At 56.4% G+C, this 17,667-nt stretch overlaps 2 protein-coding genes across 2 annotated transcripts; one reads left to right on the top strand and one right to left on the bottom strand.

The window, feature by feature from the left end:
* Positions 1-1,280: 1,280 nt before the first annotated feature.
* Positions 1,281-9,050, bottom strand: VOLCADRAFT_89331 (uncharacterized protein; the record flags this gene model as incomplete). Its single annotated transcript, XM_002948902.1, has 14 exons — positions 1,281-1,327; positions 2,268-2,366; positions 2,435-2,531; positions 2,601-2,720; positions 2,991-3,122; positions 4,337-4,870; positions 5,020-5,172; positions 5,257-5,367; positions 5,713-5,916; positions 6,174-6,274; positions 6,965-7,070; positions 7,660-7,783; positions 8,270-8,317; positions 8,737-9,050. The coding sequence occupies 14 exons, from the start codon at positions 9,048-9,050 to the stop codon at positions 1,281-1,283; spliced, it is 2,190 nt and encodes a 729-aa protein (XP_002948948.1).
* Positions 9,051-9,572: 522 nt separating this feature from the next.
* On the top strand, positions 9,573-14,795 carry VOLCADRAFT_58801 (uncharacterized protein; the record flags this gene model as incomplete). The annotated part of the gene is made up of 12 exons (XM_002949003.1): positions 9,573-9,641; positions 9,829-9,916; positions 10,193-10,257; positions 10,768-10,847; positions 11,050-11,137; positions 11,420-11,542; positions 12,158-12,334; positions 12,734-12,976; positions 13,314-13,398; positions 13,599-13,669; positions 13,936-14,067; positions 14,700-14,795. The coding sequence occupies 12 exons, from the start codon at positions 9,573-9,575 to the stop codon at positions 14,793-14,795; spliced, it is 1,317 nt and encodes a 438-aa protein (XP_002949049.1).
* Between the last annotated feature and the right edge of the window lie 2,872 nt (positions 14,796-17,667).

The following is a 17,667-nucleotide window of genomic DNA, read 5'->3' as shown; positions in this document are numbered from 1 at the left end:
TGAATTTGTCGAATTGGACATGCGCTCTGTGCTTGCTGCTAGCAACGTACATTCTTCCCTGAAGTGTCATGTTTCAGGTAACGGGAATTGCGGCTGCCATGGGGGCCTGCCAACATTCCGTGAATATTCCGCCACATACCGGCCAAATAAACAACACAAATGCAATCCTAATAAAGCTTCCTAACCGCTTATATTCTTCGTTCTCCCGGGTCGTAGCACAACTACCGTCCCCCCCCTCCGCTGCATCCCCTGTTTTCATGGTTAACTTCCCGTGCATCCCTGCCCTTCATGTCCATTCTGCATCTCATGCGCCGAGTCCATGACACACGTTTCACAGGACAAGAATCAGCTGTAGTTAAAATCGTCGGCATCGCCAGAGCCTGTGAGCCATTGATGAAGGGTCGCATCGCATCCTCGTCGTTACTTACCATTGTGTATTATGACATTTTCCACACATCACTTAAAGCCAAACCAAACCAACAAGCATATGGAAATTCAGGACATGCACCGTGACATTAGCCGGAAGACATGAAACTACATGAAACCGCTGACCAGGTCTGATTTTAGCCCCTCCAATACCCCAACATACCAACCCAGAACGGCTCAGCGTTCTTACGCTCAGCTTTCGACCAAGATAAACGAGCTGACCCTCGTTGACGAACCGCCATCCTTTGAAGCGCTCGAGCTAGTTGGGCTTTCCTCAGGACGCCCATCTTTGCAAATCACCAGCCCCATTTGTAGACGAGCTGCGAAATGGCTGCTATCCACGCGAGATATGTGGCATTAACTCTTTGGCAAAAGAGCTGCTGCCGCCATCCACCGCTGCTGCAGCATCCACACAACCCGCCATCCTAGCTACATCACTCACGATGCGCAGCAAAGCACAGCGGCTGGCAATGCCTTTAGTGATAGCTAAACCGTCGAGCAGCCTCTGACAGGTAAAGCGGGTACTTGAGCAGCCTCACCATCTTTGGCACAGGTCATGCAGGTCATGCAAAATTGTATATGGCGTGTAGTGTGCGAGGAAAGCTCGCAACGCGACGATTGCCGATGAATCTGTCGCCGCCCCAACAATATTGCAAACCCCAAACTTCTGATTTGCACTTTGCCTTCCCTCCGAAACCAATGGCATCAAACTGATGTGTGCGCGCTGCTACACATCCCATTCGACGCCCACACCCCATTCCAACCCCACCCCATCCTTTAATCCCGACTTGCGTACCACACCCATCGTTGCGTTGTTATGGGATTTGAGGCCCAGGTCCACGTGTCTGTAGACCCTAAGCCACTGCCTTACTAAAGTCTGAAGTGCCGTCCTCATCCCACACTGCCGCACGCAACGAAACACCAGTCAAAGGTCTCTGTGTCAAGAAGGCGACCTAGGAGCCGTCGTCGACTCCCAAGCGAGGTCCAACGATTTCATCAGCAGTCGGGAGCTTATCTCCCCAAAGCAGGCCCCCTTCACGCCAACAGCAGACTCACGGAAGCCCGTAACCCCAGCACAGTAGCACAACCAGAGCAGGCCAAGGCCTACTGCTGCTCCTCATGAGCTCCAAAGGAGCTTCTTGTCCGAGTCGGGGTTTGGCTTACTTCCTGCGGCTCGCAAGACTCCACTCCCCTAACTGCAGCCCAAGTTGTCAAGAGATTTCGGTGTCGATGTGAATGACTGCACAAGATGATGGACACAGGATTTGCGCTTCCCAAGGCTGTACTTCTTTTCCAGCCATTCTTAATCTGGGTCGCAAAACGTTAACGTGTCTTACGTATCATAAGCCGAAACCCCAGGAATGACCCTTTTCGTCACAGCGTTCATTTTGCCGCCTCGTTTCCATCCATATCCCCCAGAGTTGCGTCCCACACGCCTACTTCCATGGCGGAAACCAGCACCAAACATCTTCTGGGTAACTTTGTAGCTACCATCAGCAGTCAGTGTGAAACGCAAAACCGCACCTGCGAAGAGCTGCTGCTTTCTCTGCCGCCGCCGCCGCCGCTAAACACCAGCACACCAAGCCAGCAGAGTTCCTTTCCACAGTCCCACAGAGACATATGGCCCAAGCGGGTGTTTTGACCGAGCCCTCCAAGAATTTGTGAGGGCGACGGCGCGGGCTCGTCTTCCCTTTCCTGTGCTAAGAATCTCCCTAGCGACAAGGCTCTGGCTTCGTTTTGTTCCTGCCATTGGAATCCTTGCCAAAGCGTCCCGTTCCTGCTTTCGCTTCGCCTAACCCACGTCCCGGTTGCGGGCAAGTTTGTAAGCTACGACGTCGCACCTCCACTTCTACATTTACACCCGCGATGATGTGCATTGCTCGCGGATACGTTTGGCGTGTGAAGAGTCGCAAGCGTCTCCAAGTAGGTGCTACCCGCTCCTGCTCGTGGATACACGGCGCCCCACCCGCGGGACGTAGGAGAAAAACACCCTACTCGAAATGCATACCCGCACACGCCCGCGAACGCGTCTTGCTTTGCGCACGCGTCTTGCTTTCCTCCGCTGCCTGGTACTGTCGCTGCTGCCGCCATTGGTGATGCCCCCGCTGCATGTCGTGTGTCGTGCCATATAGTGTCGCGTTATGTCCAGGGAGCTGTTGCTGCTGTCATTGCACCGCATTGAACTCCTCCTCCGTAATGTACTGCACTTGTACGGTATTACCCGCGAAGAGCCGCCCGTGAATAGCCGCGTGCGCCCGCTGTGCCGAGGTGGCGTCCTTGAAACATACAAACGCCTGCACCAACCGGGCCCACGACGAAGTTTCCGAGCAAGCAGGCAACAAGCACACCCGCGACCATCAATATAATAATCAACATCAATATATAACCAAAAACCAGGACAAAGAGTGATGCAAACAGACGTTGCGGAGGCGCTCCTCTAGGAGCCCCTTTTTCTTAGGTCCCATCGTTTCTCTCCTGAGGCCATTACAGGAGGGAGGCGGCACAACACCAGGCGCCGGGGCCCGCACTCCCTTTCTTCTCGTGCTCCCGCCCCCGTTCCTCACCTTGCCATATTGCCCGATCCCGATGAAATCGGCAGTCTGCGCCCGGACCTCCTCCGGCGGCCTCGGCACCTTCACCGCGACCACATTTCCTGGGGCGTGCCTATCGCACTCGTCCTTCAGGTCGTCGATGACCTGCATGTAGCAGAGCGGCGCGAGCAGCCGGTTCAGGAAAGACACACGCGGAAGGGGGGGAGTTAGGGAAAAGGGTGGATAAGGGAATAATCAGATGGAAATTGAGCGAGCCAGGCGTGGAGAGGGAAGAAGAATGCTTGGCGGGGCCCGGCACTGCCGAGGGATGGCGAGGGCGACGCGGTGACAAAGGTCATTCGGAGTGTGTTAAGCAATGGCAAAAACGGCCGAAAGAACAGAAGAAACAAAAGAATAGGCGCGAGGTCCCACGGTTGGAAGCTTCATTCTGCGGCTTGATCTAGCTACCGTACCTGCCAGGTCACGACCGCCCCTGCGGGAAGTAGGTCTTCGCAAAGAAACGACAAAGCTTTTCCGATGCTACTCTCCCCAAGAACCCTAAGTCCCTTGCCATGGATATATCGTCATCGCCGCGGGAGATAGGAAAGCCAATGCAAACGCATCCATAACCATGAAACGACGCAACGACCGCATATCAACGCACGGCAGACACCTTCCTCCGCCAACACGCCATACCGTCACACATAGAGCCACCACAACCATAACTACACCATGAAACATGCCCGTCTTAGCCCTTAAGAAGCAGCGCCAATGCGGCGGCGCCGGTGCCGATGGCGACAGCGGAGGCTGGGCTGGGCTGGGCAATCAGCAGAGGGGCGCTGCCAGCCTGGCGACCACCTAGCGTGAGCCGAAGGCGCAGCGGCGAGCTGGACAGAGCGACTTTGCTCCCCAAAAAGGTTGCGCTGCTATGTTTTCGGCCTGGGCGATAGGGTGCCTGGTCCTGGTCCCGGGGCGGGCCAAGGGCTGTGATGTAATCTGAGCTGCGGTCTTCAGAGGGAGACGGCCTACGGGGAGGTGGCACAGCACTGGTACCTACGCACAGAAGCCATGACAACACATACACACACGACGAGCAGTGCGCGGCAGCACCGCTGGGCGGGCGGATGGGTGGAACTCTCGCTTCGTGGAATGCTAGCGGACATCCGGCGCAGACCACGGAAAGCGCAGCGGTCCCTTTCATGCAACACCCGGAACCTAACCGTCGGCGCAGGAGGGAAACCGGGGACAGGGAAAAGAAGGTGCGATATGGCTGCCCGGGTTCTCCATCCTTCCTAAAGCCCCAGCTAGGCGCGTTCCCAAGCTAGGCGTGTAGAAGCACAGCCCTCGGAGAAGCGGTCCTGGCCCTGCCCGGTACTCACGGCTTCATACTCCTCGTCATCTAGCAGCATGTCCGCGTTCAGCATGCCCAACACACAGAAGAACCTCGTCGCGGCGGCGGCGGCGGCGGCCGCCTCAGCATCGTCCCCGTTGACGACGACGGCAGTGCCATTGGCTCCTGCTACTACCTCCATATCACCCTCTCCTTCAACAGATGTAGCTGGATGCTGCTCCTGCCGCTGCCGCTCTTGCTGCGACTCCCGTTGATCCTGTTGCCCATCCCCTTCCTTCTCCTGCGGCTGTAGCAGCTGTAGCACAGCCTGCTGCTGTTGTTCCTTGTCGGGGTCCTGGGAGATGCATCCAGAAGCTAACGTACCGCCGGCACCGGCAGTAGCAGCTATGGTCGGTGTCTGCTCCCGCGATGGCGGCGCTGACGCAGACGCTGTAGCAGCTACTGCTGGCGCGGTGTCGGCACCCTCCGCCGGCTTGGGAAGGACGAGGTTTGCGAGGCCCAGCTGGGCGAGATTCATACCCGCGGCTGTAGCGTTTGCTGCCAGGGCTGCCATATCGCCAGCCTGCGCATGTTCCGGAGCGGCAGGGAGAAACGGGGGCATTGGTCCTCGCCTCGCCACTGTGCCCTGCCCGAAATTCCCAGGGGCCGGCAACCTCCTCCTTCCGCTTGGCTTGCCTGGCATTTACTACCATGCCATGAGGACACGCCTACCGACACAAGCGTGCTCTTGTTCAGGACGCAGACAATGCTCCTCGGTCCTGCTCTCGCCAAGAACACGAGCGCTGCCTCCCGCAACAGCATCACACAAACAGATATACCGCGCGCAACAAAGCAGAGCCCTCGTTTAATTTCTTTGAGAACATTCTAAGGAGAAGTAGGCGCCGCCCATCTAAAGCCTGTGCGGGGACCCACGCGGCCTTCACTAAGAAAACAACGCGTAGCACCCACCTGGAAGGCCGCCAAGGCCTGTGCCGCCGCCTGCGCAGCTGCAGCCGCTTTCTGCGGGTCCACGTAACCACTGGGCCGGCCCACGGAGATTGTCTGACCCAGCAATTGAACCTGCGACGCATGTACAACACGGCGACATCATCTCAAGTTCGCCATACGCTAGCCGTCTATGTTCTTATAACCACTCCGCAATTTATGTGTATCATCCTGCAGGTGCAAGTGCAGGTGCCGCATGCTGCTCGCATGCACAGGGGGCTGATCACCGCCGACACCCAGGTCTCCGGCACCCTGCCCACTCCTCCTCCTTCCCCACCCAGCTCACACATGGAGTTACGGTGCTCAGCCTATTCCACGCTAAACACACGCACAGTGCAGGGGTCCCCTTAGCACATGGTACAGCGCCCACAGCGCCATGTTTCTTTGCAAAAATGACGATGCGCCTCTCGGCGCCCGCACCTGCGCATTCAGCGCCAGCGCCGCCGTCGCCATCTCCGGCGTGCGGAACTCCACAAACGCGTAGCGCCCATCGCTGTGCAGGTTGACATTCACGACTGGCTCCGCACTGCCGGTGACGGGGAATGCGGCTACCAAGGTCGTGTTGAAGAGTTGTCGGAGCGCCACATCCGTCACCGCGCCAGGCACAAGGTTGCCAATGTAGAGCTGGACGCCCGACAGGGGGATTAGGAGACGACATGAACATGATAAGTCAAGAGAGCGAGCAAGAAAATACAAGCAAAGAGACCTGACAAGATGTTTATATGGTAGAGAACCGGAATAAGAATGTATGCACTGACCGTGCGCGCCGAGCAATGACTGGGACGCGGAGGCCCATAGCTGCTTTCGGGATGCACGGGAGCGAGCAGGCGCGCACGCACCATCCGGTCTCCCATACCTCACCCACCCACCCACCCACCCACCTCCCGCTGCGTCTTGGCTGACGCCGCCGCCGCTGATGCCGCCTGTTGCTGCAGCACCATTTGCCGACTGCGCAGCTGCTGTTCCAGCCACAAGCGTTGGGCTGCACAGGCAAGGCAAGGTAAACCAGACAGGATACAAGGCATAAACCATTGTCAGGTTCGTGTCACAGCGAAAGGTCGCATCCGTCCGCCATCATGCAACCCTACCCTTCTTTGCTTTCGCCTTCGCTACCTTTTTCACAAGCATCATCGCCTCGGCGGTAATAAAAATACGTAATGGCTGCCATAAATTGGTTGCCATCATGTACTAATACACTATCCCAACATCCCCACCGGATAGTGAAGCGCTTGCTCTACATATGGCTTTGCCATTAAATGAAGAAGTGAAAACTCAGTTTCCACGCCAGGCTATCCAGCCTTCCACACGTGAGCGGCGCCTGATCCCACCCAGGAAGCAAGCCTTAACCCCCGGGCTGATTCCCAGGGTGTGCAGTGCCCCGTAGCCCCGCGATCGCAGAATCTTCGCGAGCCCCGGAGCCACACAAACTTGGGGCAATTCTCCTCGACACCACAAGCAAGGCCACAGGTACGCACGCAGCGCCAGGAATTGCAGCGCCGAAGGCCAGCTTCCCAAGCACCGTGACATTCCCGGAAATAGACGTCCCGCGCAACCCCACCGCCTTGGAGTCCCTGCAACCCAGCCTCACGCTGTCCATCCCCCTTCCCTCCTATTTCCTCCACAACCTCGCATTCACGTTATGTCAGGGTTCGATTTTTCCCCTGTCCCTCACCTTCTGCAGGATCCGTCGGCACATTCTGGCGCAGGTAGTAAAAGGGATCGGAAATGTAGCCCGGACCAGCCCCCGGAGGCAACGGCTTGTCATACTTGGAAGGATCCTGCGGAAAACATCGCGTGCTGCTTCAACATCCATAGCTTCCTTATTTGCTTGTAAACAACACGCACAAAGACAAGACACAAAGATGCCTACATACTACTACCCAAGGCGCTGCCTCGTGCTTTAAGTCTAGCTAGTCTACATCCTTTACTGGTACAGCGGATGGCGAGCCCGCTCTCATGGCGAGCCCGCTCTCGGATCTCATAGGGCTAGATCAGATCAGCAAAACACAACTAAGAAAAACATGCAGCGCGCGGGGGGCGACGGGCAGCCATCCCCTGAAAGTACGGCTTCCCAGGTCCCTAACCGCACGCAGCATATCTCCATCGCCCAACCCCCAACCATCCAGGGTGACCCACATGGCCCCCACATCAAAACACCTCCGGAAGATACTCCACTTACCTGGGACCTGCTCCATAGCCTTGCCCAGACCAGACCCGGCTACGTCCCTTCCGATGTTTCCCAAGCCATTGGGGTTACGGTCCCGCACTCCCCACGCGCATGTATCACGCGTCCTTATCTGTTACACACGCTCCCTCATCTATGTCACACGCCTCCCCTCCTCGCCGCTGCATAAACTGTGGCCTTACCGGGGGAGCCTGGCGCTTCCGCGGCTTGTATCCGCCGTATAAGTCGTCTTCGTCACTGTAGTCGTCCCGACGGCCCCGGCTGCCGCGACCACGGCGTCCTGCGTCCCGGTCGTCCCGCCTGTCCCTGCGCTCCAAAAAACCCAAGCATGGGGCAGATGAGCGCGCCCAGACGCGCGACCCGCGAATCATGCGTATGGATTGCGTGCCGTGAGCCTTAACCCTTTGTGCTGCAATGCTCTCAGGGCCGATAGGATGGAAAAGCAGGGAAAGACCCAACGCATCCCGCGTCTGTGGGTGACTCCGACTCGGAAAGCCACTTCTTTAGAAGCGGGCCTATCCTAGAAAACAAATGATCTCATAGCAGTCCTGCAGCTGTCAGCGCTAGGGTCCCCAGATGATATGTTAGGGCAGCATGTGTTTGGCTCTTTTCCATGACCACGATTGCTCACGCTAAGACCCTGGACACCTGGTGAGCATACGCTTGCACGAAATAAAGCTGGTCATGTCGCATAGCGTATGTGTAGGCTGCTTAGCCACCACGTTGCGTAAATCCAACGGCCGTCCTTGCCCTCATCTCCCCACTCCCGCTTGGACCCACCACCGAACGTACCTGCTATCGTAGCGGTCTCTTGATCGCGAACGGCGCCTGTCCCGTGACCTACGGGCCGTCAAATGCCGCTCGGTTGGGGTCAGTGCTAGCGCAAAATACGAACGCTAGGGACTGTGAGCGATTTACTTCCCCTGATAACTTGTGCAGTGCTTTGCCGCAGCTCACAGCCATATCCCACCACACAAGCCAAATGCAGCAAGCCACATCGTTTCCCCTCGGGACCGGTAATGGGACCGCAGACGAGGTGGCGAACCGGGCAGATGGAACGAAGCAGATTCGCCATTCCACACGGCGACGCGGCAGTCCGCACAAATCCCGGGCCGTGATTCCTACCCCGTTGCTGATCTATGCAACATTACTCCTATCAGAAAAATCTAGAAACTGGAGGTTTGGCATGTGAGCCTGTCTCAACCCCCTTGACTCCCCAAAGAATACGTGCTCCCTCACGTGAAAACCTCGCCGCGTACCTGGACCTTCGCCGTTCACGCCCATAATCCCGTGGATCGCTTCGGACGTCTCGCCGGTCTGGGTACTCTCTGTCCCTGGTTCCCGGTCCACGCTCGTAGCGGTCGTCGCCGCGCGGCCTCCGCCGGTCCTCATCCCGCCTGTCATAATAGTCCCGCTCATCCCGGCGTCGCTCATAGTCACGGGGCGGTTCCCGATCGAGGCGTTCACGGTAATCGCGACCGTCATCTCTAGATTTCACACGGCCGCCCTCATGTCCACGTTCGGCCTGGTATAGCCGATCATGTTCATGCGGATAGTCATCATGGTCGCCCATGGATGACCGCAAGCGCTGCCAGCTGCAGGAAGACTCTTTACAGGATGGCTAGAGCACTGCCAGTTGCGGCGGCAGGGACCTTGACCGTTCTGTCCTGGTAATTTTTAGCAATTTATAAAATAAAGGTGCTCCTGAAAAATGCTACGTGTGAATCGCCATGCGTGAGCGCAAGGACAAAAGCAGTGCTAGAGCAGTAACTATCGGTGGAAACATGAGCGCTCTGGAGGTTAATTCTAAGCACCTGTAGCTTTAAGTTACAACAGGAGACTCCGGCTGCACTTCTGAGTACCCTGGCCGGGACCAACCATTACCCCTCGCGGTCGTACCGTGTTCATAGTATTCAACCCCTTGGTGGCGTCTTACCCCAACGTGGTGAACCGTAGCCTGCCGAGCGCGTGCAAGTTGTAACTGTGAAAAGTAGCCCACTTGCCCTTCCTCTATTCAACACCTGTCCATGCACAGTCTATCGGCAAGCACGACCTTCTTAATGCATAGCGCTTGAAGTCTGAATCACCCTCAAATATGGAGTCTGTGTACTGGTTCATCTTTGGCCTCCTGGCGGTCATAGTTGCAGGCATGTTGCTGACCCAGGTATTGTTTCTTCTTGCTCGCCATCGGCGCAAAATTATTCCTAGCAATTTATTGTTTAAGGGTGCCACGACTAACACACCCGAAAGAAGCGGGTTTGGAACGTCTTCGAGCCTTGTTAACCCTCGATCCCGCTACTCGACTTGTCCAATAACCTGGTTTTCCCTACCCAACTTTGCAGGCCAAAGAGGGTGGCATTGTATCGGGGAACGCATCACAGTTGCAGGCATTCTTTTCGTTACGGAACAACTATGTCTTCGTCTACGCCCTCATGATGGGTAAGGCAGCGTTGTTCTCGTTTTCATTACTCGTGAAGAGAGGGAAAAGTTGGAGTTTGCCTGGCGTGGAGGGGCCCGCCAAGAGGCGCGGTCTTTACCTCACCGATAACCCCCCTGCACTTGCTTTCCACATAATTGGACAACCATGTTTTGCAGCTGCACTTGATCTCCCGGAGCATAACCCCACAAGAACAAAGCTATCTTACCTGTTGTCCTCAACTAGCAATTCTTTTACGACGTCTACCGATCTCTTCGATTGCCCTATCGTGTATGCAGCTGGCGATTGGCTCCAGGGACCTTACGTGTACGCTCTGTATCAACATTATGGGTATGGCGTCAAGGTACGGCAAATACATGTTTAGTTCGCAGATTCGGACTGGGCCCCATCCAGTGGGTTCTTGTTCTCTGGCTTTCTGCCCGGAATGCAAAGGGCAGCCTTTGCGCTCAGGGCATGGCATATGGTGCCAAATCCACACCCAAACGTGGATGCGCTACATTGCCGCGCGATGCGACGCAGCAGGGCGTTACGCTGCACGGCCGCTATCCGGCTATGCGTGTGCAGTAACTGTAGAGGATATAGCACCATCCAATGTGTTAGCCGCTCGCATGAACACGCTTTCTCTCGTGGCTGCTTGCAAGTGTTGGAGCCCATGGGCCTCGGCTGCAGATACGCGTCCCTCCACACACCTTCCTAGCCGACGTGACAGCGATTCAGCTACCTTCATGCGGTCACTAACGGCTCCCCACTGAGCGTAATTTTTTTTCCGCTCAAGAGTCTGGCTTAACGGCTGCGTACCCTTTGATTACGTTGGCACCCACTTGCCGTCTTCGATGCCCGGCCCCGTCCACAGGACATTGGCCGTCTCTTTATCGCAGGCTTCGGCTCCTCAATGCTCTTCGGCACAGTGGTGGGGTCCCTGGCTGACAAACAGTGAGTCACTTGTGGGCAGGCTGGCAGTGGGATGGGCCGGCAGGGACAGCTGACAGCTGGCAGGGATTTTACTCAGCCATTTGTGCAGAGCGTGTGTCTTGTTTAAAATCTAGGAGCGGACGGTCTCTTGTCAGTGGTCACCTTAGCTACCTCGCTAACTGTGGCGGCTATTTGCTTGCCCAATCCGTCACCGTGGATCCAGCGGCCGCAAAAAGGCGGCTCTGCTCTACGTCCTGACGTACGCGGCCTCCTGTGCCACGAAGCACTCCCCTGACTACGGCATCCTCATGGTGGGTGGGTAGAAAAGATGGGGTTGGATGCAGGTGATGCGTGCCCTGTCCTGTACGTCAGGTACCCGGCTTTTGTTTGTTCGCGCTAGCTAGCCGCCGGCTATCAGACGTGGTTGCTTACAGCTACGGGCGCTGCCTTGTACTGCATTCGAGTTTCGTTTTTGAAGGAAGTTGAGTGTAGGAAAGACTTTTTGTTCTTTAAATTAGCAGTCGCATGGCGACGGTTGCTGCATGCAGACTTGTGCTCGCTGAAATGAAACGTGATCATTTTGCCGTCCGCAGTTTGGTCGTCTGTTGGGCGGCATCGCCACGTCGCTCCTGTTCTCTGCCTTTGAGAGCTGGTTGGTGGCGGAGCACTTCTCCAGGGGCTTTGACGAGAAGTGGCTGGGTGACACATTTTCCAAGGTGGGCCCTGGGAGGGCGGTCCTGTGTGTGTGTGGAGGGGGGGCTGTTGGGAGGGGTTGAGTCATATGCAAGAAGGAACGGGTTAACTGCCGACTGTCGTGTGTAATGGAAAAACCGAGCCGTCAGAAAGTGGCTACCGTGTTGCGTGTGTGGGTCTGGGGACGAAGGGCTTCGGCGGGGGGACAGGGAAGCTGGGGTGCGTCTGGGACCTGGGGCATGTGACCGGCAGTGAGCATACATTGTTGGCAGGGGCGGCATACGTTGTGCTGCATACATGTACGCGCTTGGGTTGGCGCACCTTCTCCTCACGGGCCATGGCGCTCCGCGTGCCCGCCTCGCCTCACGTGATATGGGTGACAATGCTTTTTTTCAGGCCCGCAGGCAGATTCCTCCCTAACCTCCCATTGCGAGCCGTAAAAGCGCCTCTTGGAGGGGTTATTCTTATGTTTTTCGGTGCTTCTTCCAACCTTTCCGATGGATCCTTTGTTTCTTGCACATGACTCCACCTGGCCCCTCCACCCCCTCCCTTCCCCCTCGGTCAGTTATACGTCTGGTACACTCTTGCCCTGGCAGCAGCTTCACTCGTTTGTGGTTCGTCTTTCCCCCACCTTACAGGCCGTGTTCGTTGGCAACGGCCTGATGGCCATCCTTGCGGGCCTGGTGGCCTCTTACCTAGTGGATACGCTAAAGCTGGGTCCGGTGGCGCCCTTTGACGCGGCCATCGTGGTACTCGTGGCCGGTGGCGCCGTCATCTACGCCTCCTGGCCGGAGAACTACGGCGACTCGGCGCGCGTGGGGGAGGGGCTCCTGCAGGCACTGCAGCGGCAGTTTGCTGTGGCAACCGGCTCCATCCTGGGAGGTGAGGCAACCCTGGGTGCGGCGTTCCCTGGCCTACGCATTGCTTGCCCCGCATTGGGCTAGCGCTGCCCCCAATAGTTGAGATTTAATCTTACATTCAGTAAAATAATTTAATTATTAAATGGAGATTAAAAATGCACTTAAATAAAAAATAATAAAACCAAAACTAGGTTTACTTGAATTGGCAAAAAAATCTTGGAAGCATCTCATCTGCATGCAAGGCTATGGGTTACAGTAGAGACAGTTAGTAAGTAGATCTCCGCCAACCTCAGTATAAGCAAGACCTGTAGCACTTCCTATTTGATCTTCTTCTGAGGCCTTGTGCCGCCTGAGTCGCACCCGAGGCCACCATCTACTCGACCTGCTTTTGACGCCCCGCGTGCAGACCAGCGCATCGCATTGCTGGGCGCCATGCAGTCCCTGTTCGAGGCGTCCATGTACACCTTTGTGTTCCTGTGGACGCCGGCGTTGTCGCCCGCTGGCGAGAAGATCTACCACGGCATGATCTTTGCCTGCTTCATGACTGCCTCCATGGCCGGCTCCTCGCTGTCGGCCATCCTCATGAAGCGGTACAAGGTACGCAGTGCTGCTTGCGGGTGTACAGGGTTGCGGGGGTTCGTGTGGGGTTTACAGAAGTACAGGGTCTCGGAAAGGTGGCAAGCGTGTTGGCGGAATCAAGGGAGGACACGGGCCGGCGTTCAGCAGCAGGAGATGCGTGGGTTGATTAAAGACGTCAAGCAACGCAACCGGGATTTAAGAGGCAGGATAAGACTAAAACCATTGGCACAGGCACGAAGACCCGGTTGTTACACGAGCATGTATATCCATGGCGTAATAGGCAGATTTTCTATCGTCATATTCTCGTGTGCGCACTTGTGCTGATGGGCTCCTTGCTGTGTGCTGCACGACGCAGGTTGAAGCGTACATGAAGTACGTCTTTGGCCTGTCCGCGGTCGCCCTATCCGTGCCCTTCCTCTTCCATGTCAGCTTGTCCAAGGGTGAGTTACGCCACGCGCAATATTTCCCTGCACAGTTTTTGCACGCACCCACGCTGTGGCTTCCTGGGCGTGTTTCTGCCCTCTTCGCTGTTGGAAGCCGTGATAACCGCAATATGCGCGCCTTGGTTTGTTTGCCCGCGCTCCCGCTTATGGCGGCGCTGCAGAGGCCCGTCGCAGGCTCGAGGAGGCGACCCTACTAGAGGGCAAGGAGGCAGTCCGCGGCATCAGCCTCCAAGGACAGATCCAGCTAGTGGCGTTCTGCGTATTTGAGGTGGGTCCGGCGGACTAAGGGATTTCCACCGTGGGTTTGCACGCTTGTGGCTTTAGGACCTTTGGTTATTGGTCGATGAACGCGGGACCGTGGAGTATGGTGCTTTGTTTGTTTTGCTGTGTATGTTAACCTGGAGTTTTATGTTATTAAAAATGCATTTTCATTGCACACCACTCCCCAGCGTTTAAACTCTTCGCCTTTTGAAGCCACGTTTTACGTTGTCGCCTGCGCGTTCCTCTTTGAACCTTCCTATGCGCGCCCTGCAGGTGCTGGTGGGCATCTTCTGGCCGTCAATGATGACCCTGCGCGCCCGCTTTATTCCCGATGAGACCCGCTCCACCATCATCAACATGTTCCGCATCCCCCTCAACCTGTTCGTCTGCATCATCCTCTACAACGTGAGACCTTCCCCCTACATGCCACCCACGAGACGGTTATGATTCCAGAGCCACGCACAGCACGCACTGCCGTTTGCGAGGGGGTCGGGCTGGGCCTGACTTGACGGTATCCTTTTCCTAGTCCCCATCACAACGCATGGTTACTGCGGTTGGCTCGTGTCTTAGACTGTTGTTTCCTTTCTTAGTCCACACACACACACACACACCTGCTGGTGCGGTGCGGAGGCGGGTTGCCGAACCCCATTCAGCAAGACGGGGTGCTTCCAAAGGTATGCTTCATCAGTACCATTCATCAGCTTGGGAAGTTTCTGGGAAAGCCACTCTCGTTGCTCCGTGTGTCCGCAATGAAGAACAAACGGCGCGTGCACACGTGTGTGTATGTGTGCGCGTGCGCGTGCGCATGCGGTACGGTACGGTGCTGTCTGTGCGGAAAATTGCTGATGCGGCGCTCGCCTCCTCCTGATGTATGAATCAAGTTCTTTCCACCCTCTTTTCCGCGTCCTTCGACTTTGGTCCCTTCCCTACACGAGGCTCATTTACCTTGAACGTCTTTGTTGCGAACACCGTCACTGGGTATCGGAATCCCGTCACCGTCACCGGGTATCGGAATCCCGTGGCCCTCGGCTACGCAGGTGCACCTGTTCCCGCTCTCCGCCATGTTCGCGCTGTGCTCCGTCTTCCTGGCCATTGCCGCAGTTCTCCAGGTGAGCAGCGAGTGTGTGAACTAGCTCTCTGAGCCCGCTGAGCTCGGGTTCATAAAATCCTCAAGGGGGAGTGGGGCCCGTGTATCCCAGCCTTCTTATCTCTACTGGCCATGGCGACGGCGGCGACCTCGTGTCAGAAGTGCCAGCCAGTCCGCTGCTAGCAAAGCCCGTGCAGCATACGGGCGTCTTTGGCAGGGCCGGGGTGAACGCGTATCTAGGGCCGGGCTCCTGCCTCAAGGCGCTTCCGGCTGGCTGTTAACATGCGTTCGCGTCATACCGCGGCTGTTAAGATGTTCCAGCTTACCGTAACCCCACCAATTCGTGTTGCTCCTGCTCTGAAGACTGAATTTGTTGGCCCAGATTTGATTGATACGTCTTTTCGTCGCGACGCCTGAAGCTGCATATGCTCTCTGGACCTAAGGCCTCCGACCTTGAATTGCAGGGGGTTGCACCCGTTGGGGGGCTTGCTCAAGGGTTGAAGGGCCATGTATGTCCAGTCCCCCACACAGGCGGCCGCGCCCACGCATCTTTTTCCCCTGCGCAGCGCCACCCGCTGATCCAATTCTTAATGGATACAGGCATTCAGTGCATCGTGTTTGCGTCGGCCATAGTGTTGAATCCCAACCCGAACGGTGGCTTACCCCGCAAGTCCTCCAGTTTGACCAAGGACAGCAGTGAAACCAAGGACAGCAGTGAAAATCGTGCGTGACGGTGTAGCATATGGGAGGTTTCAGATGCCCCCTTTGTTGCCCACTTAGACCGCAATTTAAGTAACAGCAACATAAGTTATCAGGATTCATGGCAATTTACAGCGTTCGTTTCCCGCAATTTACAGCGTTCGTTTCCCAGTGCGGGCTCCACGCCGCCGCGGGTCTTTTCCCGCTACTTTCAGCCTTTTTCCTTCCTACTCGCTACACCGCTTTACGCTACCAACACATCCACTACTCCCGGCCAGGTCCGCCTGGAGCGGCTCATCCGGGCATTCCCGCCCACCACGGTGGCCAAGGGCGAGGCTGAGGGCCTGCTGGCCGGCTCGGCGGCGTCCAAGGAGGAGGGGGACATGGCCTCTACCTGACTCCTTGCCGGACGGCTGCCTGCCGCCGACCATGCAACCGGTAACGGGTCTGGAGCAACGAAGCGGCGGCGGCGGCTGTCCGGGACTTCGGAACAAGCGAGCGAGGGGTTGCTGCCGCGATCAGGTCGGGTTTCGCAAGCAGCCGGCACAGCAATCGCTGGTGCTGTTGAGTTGGGAGGAGGGGGTGGTATGGAAAGCAACGAGGTGCGTTTTGGCGCCGCATCGGCATCGTTGCAACCACGCAGTTTGATTTCGCAAAGCCATGGCCACGACACGACGAGGGCGACAACGACAAAATCGCCCTCGCGGTCGCGTCGTGCTGCATCTTCAACCTCGCCATCCTTGGCCAGGCGACGGGCAGCAAAGCAAACAACGCCTGCTTCGGGTGATGCGACAGCAATGTCTTCACCGGAGACGTCGCCACTGCGTGGCAGGAGCTTGGGCCGCAGCCGAAAGCACCAGTCACAGCTATCAGACCAGGAACAGGCGTTGACGAGGGGCACCCTGGCTCCCGCCGCCTCACCCATGGGAGTACGCAAAAGCCCCAGGCTGCTGGCGCGATCACAGGCCAAATAGAGACCGGCCACATCCCCTTTTGTTACAGGCGCGAGATGCTTTTTGTTTATTTAAACTGTGTATGGACATCAATGGATGGCGACTGTGCAGGATTTCTTTCTATCCCACGGCAGTGGCTTCACCTGGACGAGCCTGCCTGTCTAGTTGGATTGAGGCGCGAATCCAGTTGAACTGGACCGGATTGCGGTCTGGTAACTTGGCTAAAATAAACGATGTTGTTCGGACGACCATTTCATTTGAGTTGTTCAGGCTGCTGGTTGCAATCCAGGAAACCGCAGCCTAAGTTTTACGTTTGTTTTTACAGTTGAACCGTTGCAACTTCTTTGAGGTGTAATACCTGTATCACTGGTGCTGCAGCTAGCATAGCGCGGCATGCGGCAGAGGCGTATGTGAAATTGAAATTCAGGGTTGAGAGGGCGGGCATTTACGTGCCACCCCTGCGTGTGCTGCTGCGGTTGCCATAGCGGCAGCCATGATTGCCCTCATTTGTATGGGCTTTTGGTGCTTGCCAGCACGTCTACTTCCAGCATCCGAGGCATACACTCGTGCTCGACGCATCACGCAGCAGAGTCGCTGTTCGGGCGACTGGTGTGATCCGTGTGAAGGTGGGTTTCGGTGCCGCTTCGTTACACCTATGTCCTTTGGGATAACGAGCAGGTACCCCCTCTTTGTTTAGGCTATCCCACCTAATGCCTGAGCTTGAGCGCCTCCTCGAACCTGCATACTCCGACAGGCAGCCGAATGTCAGGAACGCCCAGGGTGAGCAGAGATTCAGGTTGGCCGCAAAGCTGACCAAAGGCGACCAGCATATGCAAGCTCTCGCAGCATAGATGCCAGAACAGTCCATGTTTGCTGTGGCTTCGTTACAGGTTATGTATGGTAGCAGTACCATTACGGGTTGTTTTAGACTACGGAACAACTGCATCCAAGCCCCGTTCTTGCCGTTCATGTTTAACGCGGGAAATCTTACAAAATCATAACCACATAGTCGATTACTTTGCATATCGGCAAAAGCCTTAGGACAGAGCCTTAAACTGGACGTAGCGACCGGAGCTCTAGTGTGAGTAAATTCGGACAGTTCCGATTGCGTGCACTTCCATGAGGTGGTCATTGAGTTGATTGGAGGTGAATGAACACGAAGGCCTAGTTCTGCTCTCAGTCTAGCTTGATCTTCTCACATTTCCTGTCCGATTTAATTAGCCTTTGTTTACCCATATGTATCCATCGAAAGCAACTTCCCTCCTG

This window comes from Volvox carteri (assembly GCF_000143455.1).
Source record: "Volvox carteri f. nagariensis unplaced genomic scaffold VOLCAscaffold_12, whole genome shotgun sequence".
Taxonomy (NCBI): Eukaryota; Viridiplantae; Chlorophyta; class Chlorophyceae; order Chlamydomonadales; family Volvocaceae; genus Volvox; species Volvox carteri.
This window is presented reverse-complemented; position numbering and strand designations above follow the sequence as displayed.